Below are 14,346 nucleotides of genomic sequence, written 5' to 3' on the forward strand. Positions count from 1 at the left end.
TTCGGATTAAAACTTCCTCCAAAAAACTACATAAAACAACAAAAAATACACTTTCCCAATCTGACAGGATTATGCCACATTCAACGCAAATATTAGTGTCAGTATTCACCCCTAATGCAGCAGGTATCATCTAGTCTCACCAACTATCCTTCAGAGCCCTGACTAAAACCATCAGACTGGAGCTCTCAGCCTGCTAAACCCAGCTCCAAATCAGGGTCCGATTGTCCGCAGCGGAGCAGATACGGTGGGATTTTCAGTACTAAAGACAGATGTTTTAGAGGAAGTGAAAGGATTCAGGCTCCACAGAGGAGCTTTGGCTTTGTCATCGCTTTTGGTCTCATGAACCCATTTCTTTAATTGCTAAAGCAGGCCTCACCCCCGTGTCTAAATTAGTGGGGATATAAGAGGAAGGGCCACGTCTAAGTCTAACAGGATTTGGAATATACACATTTGTGTCAAGCCAAGACAAAACAATTTAAATGGATCAAAAGATGAGTAAAATGTTGCAAATTAATCAGATTGTTGACATGCAATTGAAATGTCATGTTGCATGTGACTGACCATATATTTTCTCATATAGAGTTCAAAGAAAAATATACAACTGAATCATTCTGCCCATGATGTTTAATAAATGTGTTTCTTATGCAGCACTGATGGGTCAAATTTGAACACTGCGTCAGTTTCTCGATTTGTTTGTTGGTTTGTGCCCTGGACAACAGAAAAATTAATAACCAGATCTCCACCAAACTTAAATGGAGGATGGGTCTTGGTCCAGAATAGACCCCATTATCTTTTGATGTGGTTCTGGATAAAGGGAGAGAACCAGGACTTCTGGAAGGCCTAGTCTAATGAGAGCTGTTTATATTGAAATATTGAGTTTGTGCACCCACTTCAGACAGGGTGTGTGCTAACACTTTTAGCTTAGCAGCCAATATACAGTCATCATTTTGGTCCAAACGACGTGTTAATAATGTGCTTTTAAATTTATTATGGAACTTGTGGCTGAGACAAGCAGTAGGAGATGTTGTATGTTTTCTTATGTTTTGAAACAGGTCCCCAACTACTTGAGGTGTTTAGGAGAAATGTGTAGTGAACAAGGACATTTCACCTGAAACTTCAGCTTCTCCTGATGTATTCTATCTCCTGATGTACTCTATCTCCTGATAGAATACATCACCTCACTATAAGCAGACGTTTTTGTATTTTTTGTAGAATCATTTGACAGGTTTTTTAATACACAAATGAACCCTCATCAACAGCTTAAGTTATTTATGTTATTCAAGCAGAAAACAGACCTACATGTTCATTATTCAACATTTTTTGACAGTTTTTCATCGATACATTCGTTAAACAAAGCAACATTTTGCTGTAGGCTACCGTGCAGTATTCTTGGTATGTTTTTTCTGTTGTGTATTGATCTGTGTTCGTTACTGTAGGAGAACTGCAGCTTGACATTGACGTCCTCTGTTGAACGCCTTTTCTCGAATGCCCAAGACAAATTTCTCCCGAGGGAGACAGCAAAGGCAAATCTAACCTGATCATTCATTTGAACGTGAGCACATCCCTGTTATCTTTACCCATCAACGTTATATTTAGACTGATACTCTATTCGTCCATTTCAGTATCACAGTATTTCCTCAGTAACATGCTACATCAGTATGATGCGTTGTGCGTTTGTGTGATCAACATATGATTAATGATAAACGAGAGAGGACGATGGTCGATTCTCCCTCGGCAGCAGCTCCAGTTAACACACGTGAAAGTTCCTCCATGCAGGTGAAAGCTTGTCGCTGTGACTCAGCTCCTCCAGGAAACTTCGACCCTCCCCATATGATCTCTCCTCGCTCAATCCTGCGGCGCGTGAGATTTTTCTCTTGTCCCCTCTCTCCTTTCCTCTCTCATTCTCTCTCCTTCTCTGACATTCTCTCCAGTTTTTCCTCTCCTCTTTTTTTTCAACACATAGGTGGATTAAGGCAGAGGGGCTTTTGTTTAGATAAAGCGAAGGATTAGGGAGAGATTTGCCCCCATAAAGTTGTGGGCTTAATGGGCCTTTTATCCCTGCATGTCCCTAAAGCTGTGTTGCCTCTGGATTAGGACTATACAATGGGGCCCCTTGTGAAGAGGGATCCGGGCCAGAGAGAGCAAGAGAGAGAGGAGAGAAGGCAAGGAGAAGAAATGAGACAGAAGGACTGAGACAAGGGAGAAAAAGAGGGCAAGAAGAAAGAGAGGATGGAGAGAAAAGGAGGGGGGGAATTATACAGCTTTCAAGGGAAACTGACAGGTTGAAAACTTTTAGAGGAGGGATTTGCAGGAGAGATCCTGAGATCTTGTCACCAATAAAAAGGGATTTCAGGAGGATTCTGAGGCGTGGTGCTGACAATAAACCGCAAAATTGGAGCTGTCTTTTAAAATTCATTTATCTAATATATTCTTTTTTTTTTTTTTTTTTAAAAAAAAGGAAAATAAATAGGGAAAGCGGGTCTTTACCCTGGAAGTGCTGCTAATAACGTGTCTAAGAGGTGGCTCCTGGCAAATTGCTTTGTTATTCTTGTCAAAAAGGTCTCCTGCAAGAAGTCGATTTTAAACTACACATCAAAATGATTAATTGCTGTGGGATGAACAGATGCTGAAATACCCTTGAATGGTGCCGCGGAGGCTGAGGCTTGCTGGATTGCGGACCTAATGTATTCATGAAGTTGCAGGAACATCATTAAGAGTATTAATTAGCTATTAGAGAGCTGAATTCAGCAGAATTATAGATCGTGTTGTGCTTCATATCTCTGTCAAATACAGAGGAGCAGGTTCATGTCAGATATCTGAGTGAATTATGAAGGGGGGGATATGACATGTAGTCATTTTTTAGAGTGGTGCTATTTTGCTTTTGAAAATACATTCAAACTCAGAATATTAATATTTACAATACTAATGTTCTGTAAGTAAATAGACCAGCTGTTCTCCATCAAGTCATGAGTTTGTTTTGACATAATAAAGAAAATCCATCAAGGAAGATATTTTCTTTTCTTCCACCAAAACTACCGAATGCACCTTTAAAATCTACACGAGGATATGAGACTTTTTCCAAATGTTTTTTTTTTTTTTTTTTTTTTAAATAGTGTGAGGTCATTGTTTGAGCACCTTGTATTCAGCAGGGCAGGGCTGGGTGTACAGGGGTAAGGGGAGCTGTTTTTTGGGCGTTTAAGCCCTTCAGATGCGCTGGACAGCTCTAGTCGCTCTAAGGAGCTTTAGGTGGAGAGGCGCTGAGAAGAAACTCTTTCTCGCTTTAATTGCTTTAGAGACGGTCCTCACAAAGAGACAGTGGCCAGATTTACCTCCCGTTTAAGTTCTTATTTCCATTGGTTCACAAGTTAATCCTCTTTCTTTCTCAGACCTCGGAGAAGAAACCGAGTGATAGGAGCCTACCAAGGCGACAGAAACCAGAGGCACACGATTTTTTTTTTTTTTTTTTTCAGGCGAGGGGAGAAACACTTTGATGCACACATGGAAAAAGTTTGAGGTGACTGAAGAGGAACAGATTTAGAAGGGTGCAGGGTGGAGATGGGACTTATTGCATAAGTGAATAATAATAATAATAATAATAATAATAATAATAATAATAATAATAATAATAATAATAATAATAATAATAATAATAATAATAAATACATATAAATAATAGGCCTAAATACAATAAAAGGAGCAATGTCTTGGTAAATATGCCAATTATTTACTCACATTTTTTCCTTAATTAAACATTTTAGCAAATAAACACATCGAACATTTGATACGTCTCAAGTTAACAGAAGGCTCCATTATAAAAGGAAGCCCTCACGTTATTGGATGATTTTGGTTATAAAGTCCCAATATTGTCATGTCATTTTCTTCATTTAAATGTTTGTATTTCAACATTTAAAATACATTTTCAAAAACTAGAATCCGACTTAGAAAAAAATTCAAATCTAAATAAGACATGATTTCTTCTTAGAAGATTAACATGAAAAGACCTCCCTCAAACACACTCATAGCTCACAACTCTGCGATGAGTATCCTACACTCGGTGCCTTTGGGTGCAGTTGTGTTTTCATGGATGCAAATATTCTCTATTCCACGAAATCTTTTGTCTCCTGTCGAACTGTGTTCAGAGTGAGAAACATGGTGAGAGATAAAAAACTGCGTTACAGGCCGAGCACTTCCCCAAAGAATCTCCCAACAAAATATGCAAGCTTTACATTAAAAGGCTACTTTGCGCTGCCCTTAATTCCCTACCTAAACGGTTTTGCTCCGGGAGAAGAAATCTTCTCTGAAAACCCTTCAAGAAGAGAAGGGCATTATTGCCCTAATCCTCTTACCCGCAGTCATTTTAAGACAGGGGTTTTTGGAGGCTGAGATGGCGTCTTGTCTTCCCCTATCCCATCCCAAATCCTCCCAGGCCGGGAGAGAGTCTAAAGGCAGCGCCCTGGCATCTATTAGCCATCTCTCTAAAGTCTCTCTCTCCTCCAGTGGCATGGAGAAAAAGCCGAAAAGCAAACAAACTAAAGGTTGGTGGCTTTGCCTCACGAAAACTGAGGAGAGGCGAGCGGATTCACGCTCCAAGAACAGATAAAATATTTTTTTAGACACGAGAAATCAGAGTTGTGAATGTTTAAAATGTGATGACAAAGTGTGTCCTATTTTTTTTCATTTACTTTTTTTTTTTATTTTCTATCAATGTAAAACGTGTATTCCATTGAGATTCCTTGACAGGAACATTTTACATACCTCAAATCGATGACTGAGTTCAATAAATATACACAAGAATGTATCACTATATGACAGCAAATATGCAATTAAATAAAAGGCATCCTGTACTGTGAACCACAAATCAATATTTAAACAATTTATCAACATCGAGCCGTTGAAAAAAAAAAAAAGCTTAATTTTCTGAATGTTTATCAGAATCAGTAAATAAATCCAAACAACGTGTGGACAAACACGGGGGGATTTATCGGACATCTTGCGCTTAAATCGATCTTATTTGAAAAATAACTTCAGAAGTCAGAGAGCGACAGCGAGCTCATTCGCTTGACTGACAGCACGGGGAACCAATGGGAAGCCAGCATGGTCCCCGCGAGGCTCTCCTTAAAATCCCTCCACCGGGCTCTCGCGCTCCAGCAGATGGCGGCTTCCCACTCGCGGTATTGAACACGAGAGGAGCAGGTGGAGGCAGCGCGAGGAGCGGACTGGAGGCGAAGCAACAGAGTGGAGGACTTTTACACCGAGCGGCCCGAGCTGTTGTCTCAGAGAGGACAGAGAGGACAGAGAGGACAGAAGGCATTTAAACACCAGCACGGGGCAGCTGAGAGAGAAGTAGAGCCCGAGGACGTGGAGGAGCTTTGCCGTCTGTGTACGAAGTGACGGAGAAGACAAGTGTCTCTGCAGGAGGTAAAACTTTTGAACAACTCTGTATTCACTTCGTCGTATTTTTCACAGGGTGTAAAAACATTCTTTAATGGTTGTGAAAACGATTCATATTGTTTTTTTCAAAAGTCATGCCATCAAAGCTGCCGGTGTCTCCGAACCAGAATGACATTCCAACTGTCTGTGAAGTTGTTTTCCTACTAGCCTTTGACAAATATTGATTTTTCTCTTTTAATTTAGTGGAGATGGAGGCGGCTTTCTGTCTGTTTTCATAAATATGACAGACGTATATGTTTAAGTTTCACTAATGTGAGAGCTAAAGTAATAATAATAAAAAACTGGGCAAATAATTAAAGCTAGGCTACAAATAAATTAAACACTTAACAAGCGTTAGCTTTTGGGCTGTTTGATGCGCGAGCCCAAAAAGGAAAATATCAAAATAAAAGTCTCCAGTTTTAATGAAGCTACGCACATGATCCCAATCTCTTCTAAAAGGTTTTAACTTAAGAATTATAATTTTTTTAAAAATAAAATAAAACCGCAAGATTTTTCTTGTCCTTTTTTTTTGCTTAATAAACAACCTACAATAATTATCGCAGTCATATTCACATCTTAAAATGCCTCTCAACAGACCTGATAAATCCTGACAATTCAATACCAGACGCTGAAGTACCTTCAAATTTCAAATCTGGCCCCTGCATAACAGATAACCTTCATAATAACAGCTCAGAGAGAAAAAAAAATCGCACACATGTCTCTCGCCCTCTGACAGTTTACACTGTGACACAGCAAAGAGCAGATTGTCAGGTCGACTCATGCCCCTGGGGGCTCTTAGCAAATAACATTTTTCCTAATTTAGCCGGATCAAAGAGTTGCACTGTACATGCCAATTTACATAATGACGGCTTGATAATCGAAGCATTGAGCAGGGCTGCCAGGAGGGCCCAGTGCCTGGAGCAGAGAGAGGCTTATGAATGACAATAACAGCGCTGACAGGCTCACGGTGATGAGCTATTGTGCTGAACTGGATATGGGCAGGAGGATACAGGCTCTAGCCAGAGATGGAGGGGTAAATATAAAAAAAAGGTGGGGGAAAGCTTCAAGTTCTTTTTTTTTTTTTTTTTGCGTACAACACATGCAGCTGCAATCGCGATTATTGCTGTCTGTACTTAACTAAAGCGACATTAAAAATCCATTAAACTTTCATCAAGCAGGTGTAAAATAACAGAAATATGGAGACTATACAGTCGAAGCAATCTGTATACCTTTCTTTCACTCGTACATTTGTGTCTGATTTGAGGTTTAATCCAATTCCAGTTCCAGAGGAAAACACGCAGTCTGAGGGCAAAGAAACAAGAGAAAAATCGTTGGCCTATTACTAGAACACGCGCGCGCGCACGCAAACCGCACACGCGGGGAACTCCAAACCCAGAGCTAACCACCCCGGTCCCACTGTACGTCCGTCCGTGTCAGCGTTGATGATAAATGGAGGGCCTCGCAGTCGAAACCTATTTGCACTTCCATTAGACGGGGAGCCAAATGGGGATCAACATGCATATTTTTACCCGCGGAGAAGCCATACATCTCAGCCAAAACGTTGCCCCGGGGCGATGGGATAAGAGGCCGCCAGAGAGGGGAAGGGGAGGGGGAGACGGGGGAGGCGGAGGGGGGGGGACCCATTCAACTCAAATACTTGGGGGAGTAAAGTAAATGTTTAGCGAAGCACCTTCTGTCCCGGCGAATTAAACTATTCCCCACTGCCCTCTGATCACATTCATCAGCCGCCGCAGCCACTTAATAGGCTGGGAATGGGCACTGCGGGCATCGCGCGCGCGCACGCACACACGCACGCACGCAAACACACCCACACACACACACACACACACACACACACACACAGAAAAGTGGATAGAAAAAACTGCTTTCAAGAACGACCACCCAGTCTTTTCCGTTTTATAAGACACATATCAAACAGAGTATATTATTATTATTATTATTATTATTATTATTATTATTATATAGGCTATTGAAATTCAATGTTTTTAAAAATTATCAAGTCATAATCAACAGTAATGAGGTTACGTAAAAGAGTGCGACCTTGGTCAAACTGACACCAATTATTATTTAAAATTACAATGAATAACCAGCATAATTTAAAGGGGAACTATGTAGACAAACACAAACTTTTAACACTGACAATATTAATGAGGCAATAATACAAACTCAGAAATATTTATTTTTTTCCCATAACTGAATAAACAAGCTCAGGACACTGTTTGAAGCTAGAGAGGTGGCAGGGTCCGCCAAATATAAGCATGTTAAAAACAGTCTGAAACCGTGTTGTCCTTAAAGGTTAGTTTGCTTACTCAGTCTTGAAAACAAAGATTGTTTGTTTATTTAGTTTGCTTAGGCATAAAAACAAAACAAATCTTTGTCTTCTGATTTAAATCGCTTCTCCAAAACTCCATCGTGCACAAAAATACACTGGATTTACTTACCAAATATGTGTCACAACCAATGCTGTTTTAGGCATTTTAAGTCATTTACAGCATTCACACAAAGATCGTTGGAAAACCTTCTAATTAAATGAGAAAAATAACGACATTATTTCAAGGATAACCTGAACGTTTAGTCTCTACCAATAAATCCAAAAACGTATCCAGTTCCCAGGATACTGTACCTGTCATCCAGCAGAAAGATTTATATCTTCTCCCTGTGGTCTCCCTGTGATAGTTATAATAACTGTTTGGGCCTCCGAGATATTCCCTCCTGTCAGCCTCCTCAGTATTAATACATATCTAATCGTGTCCTCAAGCGTTTCATCTATGAAAATCTCGGTCGTGAAGGAGAACTACAAAATAGAGTTTGGGAAATTGCTGCCATGTGAAAGACTTTAACATGGTGGTTTCCCTTCAGGAAATTAATCTGTTCGTACAAGTATCTTGGCCTAAATGTTAACTATAAATAGCAAACTTGCCCAGAATAAATGCCTTGCATTGCAGTTAATGCAGGAAAATGGATTTTTGAGGAGTCACTCAAATTAAACAGCGTTCACCGAGGACAGCATTCCCGTAATCATAGCCTATTAAAATATAATCCTGCTATCTGGTTGCAGGTTTTGCCACCGAGACCCGGAACAAATCTCCTTATTTCATTTTCCAATACGTCTCATCAGCGCCTTGATCTGTCAAAGCAACGTTTTCAATGGGGATTTGGCTTCCCCGGGATCACAGAAAACGACGTGAATAAATTCATGAATAAGGCATCCGTCACGGTTCATTATGAGAACGAGTGATAATTACCCCAATTAAAAGTCTTTTGTATAATTAATGGATTGAACAGGGCGATAATTGGATGTTAATGGATAACACTTTTTGTCTGAGTGCGCACGTTAAAATCTATTGGCCCTTAAGCGCGAGGACCTGCTGTGTTGAAGTGTGTTGATCCTCCTTGACACATCGTTTTATTATCAAAACAGAGGGTTGGTTTGAGATCACGTGCTCCATCAGCAGCCGCGCGCCCCTAATGTCAAAATGTCCTTGAGTGAAACACTGACACACACACACACACACACATACACACCCTTTCTGCACCTGAAAATCACACCCACCCTCTGCTCCGTCCCGCAGGTAGCGACCTCTCACCATGCAGCACTACGGAGTGAACGGATACTCTCTGCACGCCATGAACTCCCTCAGCGCCATGTACAACCTGCACCAGCAGGCCGCGCAACAGGCGCAGCACGCGCCCGACTACCGTCCATCCGTGCACGCGCTCACACTGGCCGAGAGACTTGCTGGTAATTGAGTGCACGCTCACACACACACACACACACACACACACACTTTTGCCCAGCCTCCGTATATCGTTTATTTTATTTCATGAGATTTCTGTTTGCAGTTCAGTATAATTGCCCTCTGTTAATAGATACACATGGACTAATTAAACATTGACGGAAGGTGACAAAGTTATTAAAAACAAATGTTACCGGCTGATTTATGGTCAAAGGTGTCGTTCTACTTGCCACACATGGCGAGGTTATTATTTGGAAACGGGGTGTAGCTGACATTCACGCACACAAACTCATCATCTCGTCCTGCCCAGTAAAATAAACTTGCCGTGTGTTGTTCCTTTCCAACGGCTGCGCATTTCAAGACATCATCCTGGAGGCTCGCTACGGTTCTCAGCACCGCAAGCAGCGCAGGAGCCGCACGGCCTTCACCGCGCAGCAGCTGGAAGCGCTGGAGAAGACCTTCCAGAAGACCCACTACCCAGATGTGGTAATGAGGGAGCGGCTGGCCATGTGCACCAACCTGCCCGAGGCCCGAGTGCAGGTAAAGAGAAAAATATACCGTGTGTGCACACTTGTGAGTGTGTGGAGCATGTTAAGGTGCTTTTATTAATTTATTATGGTTTTATTTCGTGAATCACTTTTTTATATTTCTTTAATTTACACATATTTTTCATCGTAAGGAGACCTCTAAAGTTTTATTCTGTACTTTATATCTTGTTTTTGAGATTGTTATTTTTTGGGAATAATGAAATTAAATAAGTATGGGGTGAAGGACAATAAATGTAATAATAAAAAGCAAAGAGCTTTACACAGTAGCTGTGCTTTTATTATAAAAACAGAAAAAAAAGTGTTTGATTATTTCTCATTATCTCTTATGTCTTGCTGAAATTCTGTGAAGCTTATTTATTACTGCACAACGTAAAATGCAGGCAATCCATATACATGGAAATAATGCTAAAATATAGGACCTTGAAGAGATAGCTGAGGAGAGAGGGGGTGGAATGCAGCAAAGGGCCACAGGCAAGACTTGAATCCTGGGCAGCCGCAGCCAATTGAAATACTATTAACATTGTTAAAACTGATTTAAGTTTAATTGTGATAAGCTGCTTTTAATTAAGTTAAGTTAACCTTCTTCTATGCCTCTCAATCACTGAAGCTCACTGAAATCCATCTTTTAAAGTGCGCTGAAGTCCCTACTGCAGTCTTCTCTACTTGTTTCTTCTTGTTCTCCCTCTAACTCGTCCTCCCTTTCCCCTCTGCCATCAGGTTTGGTTCAAAAACCGCAGAGCCAAGTTCCGTAAAAAGCAGCGCAGCCTCCAGAAGGAGCAGCTCCAGAAGCAGAAGGAGGCGTCAGGCGAAGGAGGAAGCGAGAAGGAGGATGGACCTCCCTCCACAACTATCCTCCCTGACACCCAGCTCCCTCCTTCATCCTCCGCTTCCTCATCCTCTTCTCTGGAGACAGAGGTTCCGGTGGTCCGTCCTGTGCCACTTGACATGGAGCTGAACGTCACATCTGCAGAACACTCTGGCAGCGAGTCGGCGACGGAGGATAATGCCACGGACAGGGAGGAAGAGAGTAAATCTCAGAGGGAGGAGATGAAGTGTGAGAGGGCGGTGACTCCAGGGGATGTCTCACCAGCTTGCAAAAGACTCAGCCCTAAACCAGGTAAGAACCTCGGACACTTGACTTCTACGCAGCCAAGGAGCTGAATTCCTTTCTTTATCCTTGGTTCATCCCTCATCAGCTGACTTTGATAATTAAAAGCATCCCTTCTTTTCTCTGTCCAGACTCTCCCCTGGTCTCTCCGTCTGTGACCCCTTCCTCGTCCAGCAGCGGCCTGGCCAGCAGCGGTCCTCTCTCTCAGGGCCACTCATACTCCTCCTCCCCTCTCAGCCTGTTCCGTCTGCAGGAGCAGTTCCGCCAGCACATGGCCGCGACCAACAACCTGGTGCACTACCCTGCTTTCGACCTCGCCACCCCATCTTCACTCCCCTACCTGGGGATGAATGTTAACATGCCCCCCGCGCCGCTGGGCTCTCTGCCCTGCCAGTCTTACTACCAGTCCCTGTCCCATCACGCCCAGCAGGTGTGGAACAGCCCGCTGCTGCAGGCGTCGGCTGCAGGCGGCCTCAGCAGCCACAACAACAAGACGACCAGCATCGAGAACCTGCGTCTGAGGGCCAAACAGCACGCTGCCTCACTGGGACTGGACACAATGACTAACTGAAAATCAGATTGTATGGAGGACATCTTAAAGTAGAACCTCGGCCTACACATCACCCCATCCCACTGCGTGTCTGTGTGACTGTGTTAGTTCTTTAGGAACCATAAACTACGCCCTTCTTGATGAGATGGGCACAGGACATGCAGAAATGTCCAAAATAAAACATGCACTGGACCTACAGAACTCCACCTAACAGACCACACTTCCACAGCTTGTTCAACTCTTCTTAAGCTTCTGTGCAGCTCAAGGTCCAGTATAACCTCGGGAAAAAAACAACAAGATATTGAACATTGCTCGACTAATGCATCGGATAAAGTGAATGTCACAGAGAAAGTGTTCCTGACTCATAAGATGATGTTTCTAACAGACACAAAGCTGGACAGTCTCATTTAAAAAAAAGAATCACTGAACACGACACACATAGTTGATGATGAATGCACTCAGATTTAAAGACAATGCAAACAATGTTTACAAGGAAAATGTGAAAAAATGAGGCACTTTTGAAGGAATTTGGCTTGTTGGCCAGGAGGAAAAAAAGATAACGCTCGTGCAGCAGTGAAGATTTCTGTCACAGGACCATCAACATTTCAATTAAGCAGCGCGGTTATGTACATAGCATGTACTACATAACAGCACATGAATAAAAATAAACTTCAAGCCATGTTGTCCTCAACAGCATAATTAAAAGTGACTAATTTACCAGTTTAATGGCCAGTAATATGCCACTTTGTACAGAGGCTGGCTTGATAATGAGAAAATGATTTCAGTGAGTAAATTCTCAGAGCTTTTAATTACATTTTGCCCTGGGCTGAGGGAGCTGGGGCAAATGCAATTATGAACATGCATACCATTTAAGATCGCCTTTATAAATTCAAAAGGTCTGGCCACAATTAAGGTTGCAACATAACTGACATCACTTTGTCACAATTTAATATGAATATAAAATTTTATGATAAACAAATTTGGACTTTTGGGAACCCAACGCATATTTTATTCTCGCCTTAATATTCTCTTGAGGAAACATGCAGCTTTTCACTGACTGTTAGCACTTGATGAGGAGAATCACAAGCGACTCTCATGTTTTCTGTTAATGTGTTCTGGAGGCTAATGTCTTCATATGAAAAAAAAAAACAAAAGCACATTATTTTAGTATGTAAAATACACAAAAGTCTATCTATTAATGTTTACTGGTAAGGTAACTGTAAAGTTCATATTATGTTGTATAGATGATAATGGATTCCTTTAGCTGTCAGATTGTAAGATTGTATCTGCTGAGCTCACCGGCAGCCCCGTCCACCCCTCCTCTTTCCTTTCTTGGTTGTCTGTGTAATGATCTCTGGGATGAATTAATATTTTAAATGTGTTCACTGGCTTGAAAGGACCAATTGAACAGAGTTTCTGGAAATCTGCCAGCTTCTGTGTGTTTTACGATCCAGACAGAAAAGCCTGAAGTCTAAGTTAGAAGATTTCAGTGAGTATTTGACCCGTGTCCTCTGTGTACTGCTGTCTTGACTCTGAGTTCTGTTGTTGATATTATTCTAATACTGTCCCCCCCCCCAATGTCTCTGTCAAACTACTTGGTCCAGTGGTAGATAGATTTATAATGGTGGAGGAGAGAGTGAGTGGACCATCAGCAGTGTTGTTTCCTTTGCTCCTCCCTAACAATGTAGACTTGAAATAGTGTTGTTGTAAAATAATCGCAAATAAAAACATTGCTTGGAGATCTTTATAATGAAGACTTCTCTGTGTGTGCTGAATATTTACACAATGTGGCGGGGAGCTGACAGCCAAACCTTGTCAAGGATGGTGTGGTGTGATCTTGGGCAGCGATATAAATGCAATTTAAAGGTCAAGTGTGTAGGATTTAAGGGCATCTAGCGATGAGGTTACAAACTGCAAGAAAAACAATATACCACATGTCTCACCCTCCCCTACAGTGGCCGCTAAAAATTTGTAAGATGAGCGTGGAAAATGCAAAAAGTGGGAAAGGCCCTTGCTACAGCCATTGTTTGGTTTGTCCAATCTGGACTATTGTAGAAACGTGGTGGAGCAATACAGTCATAGACTAATGAAAACACAATTATGGATATGATGGATATCAGGTGCTATGTGTAAGAAAAGTTTATTCCCAGCTTGTCAAATAATGATGCTCTGGGATTGTAAAACAGGTCGTCGCCATCCCAAAAAAGCAGGTTTTTGATAAGTTGGAAGACCCAGAGCATTCTTAGTTAGGAATGAGACTCAAAAATCAACTTCTCTTACAACAGACACTGTTAACAGCATGATTTTAGAAATACAGAACAAGCAGAACATTAGTGATATAATGCTGGTAATCTGCATTTTTAGTGAATAAACAAACTATAATATTACATTTCATATTATATCACATTAATCATAGATTGAGTGCACAAGAAGAATGCAGAGGGGACAAAATCAAATTCCTAATTTAGCAAATTCAAAATCTGAGTGAAATCAAGTAAAATATTTCTCATTGTGAGTTCAAGTTGAAATCAGTTCATCTTTTCTTCTGTCTCAAGAATTAGCGTAAGGGGACAAAAGGTGGAAAAAGACAAAGAGACAGCACCAAAGAGAAAAGCAGCAAGTCAATGCAGAGATGAAAGAAGGTCAAATTAAGAGAACATCAAAAAAAAAAAAATTACAAATAAAGTGTATGAGAATTTGCAGGCAGACGGAGCACAGGAGCAAAAGAGACAGAAAAAGAACAACGTAATCTGAAAAATAAAAAAGCTGCATGGAGACATAAGCCATCCCCAGTGAATAAGCAGGCCATTATCCTGAAGAATGACGGCCCGGGGCGGTGATTATGCTGCTATTATATCTTTAACAGCATGGTTTGTCAAAACGCACAGACCCCCACCCAACCCTGCCCCTACACACACACACACACACACACACACACACACACACACACAC

At 41.5% G+C, this 14,346-nt stretch overlaps 1 protein-coding gene across 1 annotated transcript; it reads left to right on the forward strand.

The window, feature by feature from the left end:
• The first annotated feature begins 5,187 nt into the window (after nucleotides 1–5,187).
• Nucleotides 5,188–13,128, forward strand: dmbx1a (diencephalon/mesencephalon homeobox 1a). The gene is made up of 5 exons (XM_037084220.1): nucleotides 5,188–5,418; nucleotides 9,024–9,193; nucleotides 9,550–9,728; nucleotides 10,454–10,853; nucleotides 10,976–13,128. Exons 2-5 carry the CDS (start codon nucleotides 9,040–9,042, stop codon nucleotides 11,413–11,415), a joined length of 1,173 nt encoding a protein of 390 aa, XP_036940115.1. The 5' UTR covers nucleotides 5,188–5,418; nucleotides 9,024–9,039; the 3' UTR covers nucleotides 11,416–13,128.
• Nucleotides 13,129–14,346: the final 1,218 nt, after the last annotated feature.

The sequence above is a fragment of the Acanthopagrus latus genome, chromosome 21 (assembly GCF_904848185.1).
Source record: "Acanthopagrus latus isolate v.2019 chromosome 21, fAcaLat1.1, whole genome shotgun sequence".
Classification (NCBI taxonomy): Eukaryota; Metazoa; Chordata; class Actinopteri; order Spariformes; family Sparidae; genus Acanthopagrus; species Acanthopagrus latus.

What these genes read in the sequence shown, in the direction of transcription:
- dmbx1a (XM_037084220.1), top strand. Translation starts at nt 9,040, where the DNA reads ATGCAGCACTACGGAGTGAACGGATACTCTCTGCACGCCATGAACTCC. An exon ending in ACTGGCCGAGAGACTTGCTG is followed by an intron (nt 9,194 to 9,549) that starts GTAATTGAGTGC and finishes GCGCATTTCAAG; the next exon opens with ACATCATCCTGGAGGCTCGC. An exon ending in TGCCCGAGGCCCGAGTGCAG is followed by an intron (nt 9,729 to 10,453) that starts GTAAAGAGAAAA and finishes CTCTGCCATCAG; the next exon opens with GTTTGGTTCAAAAACCGCAG.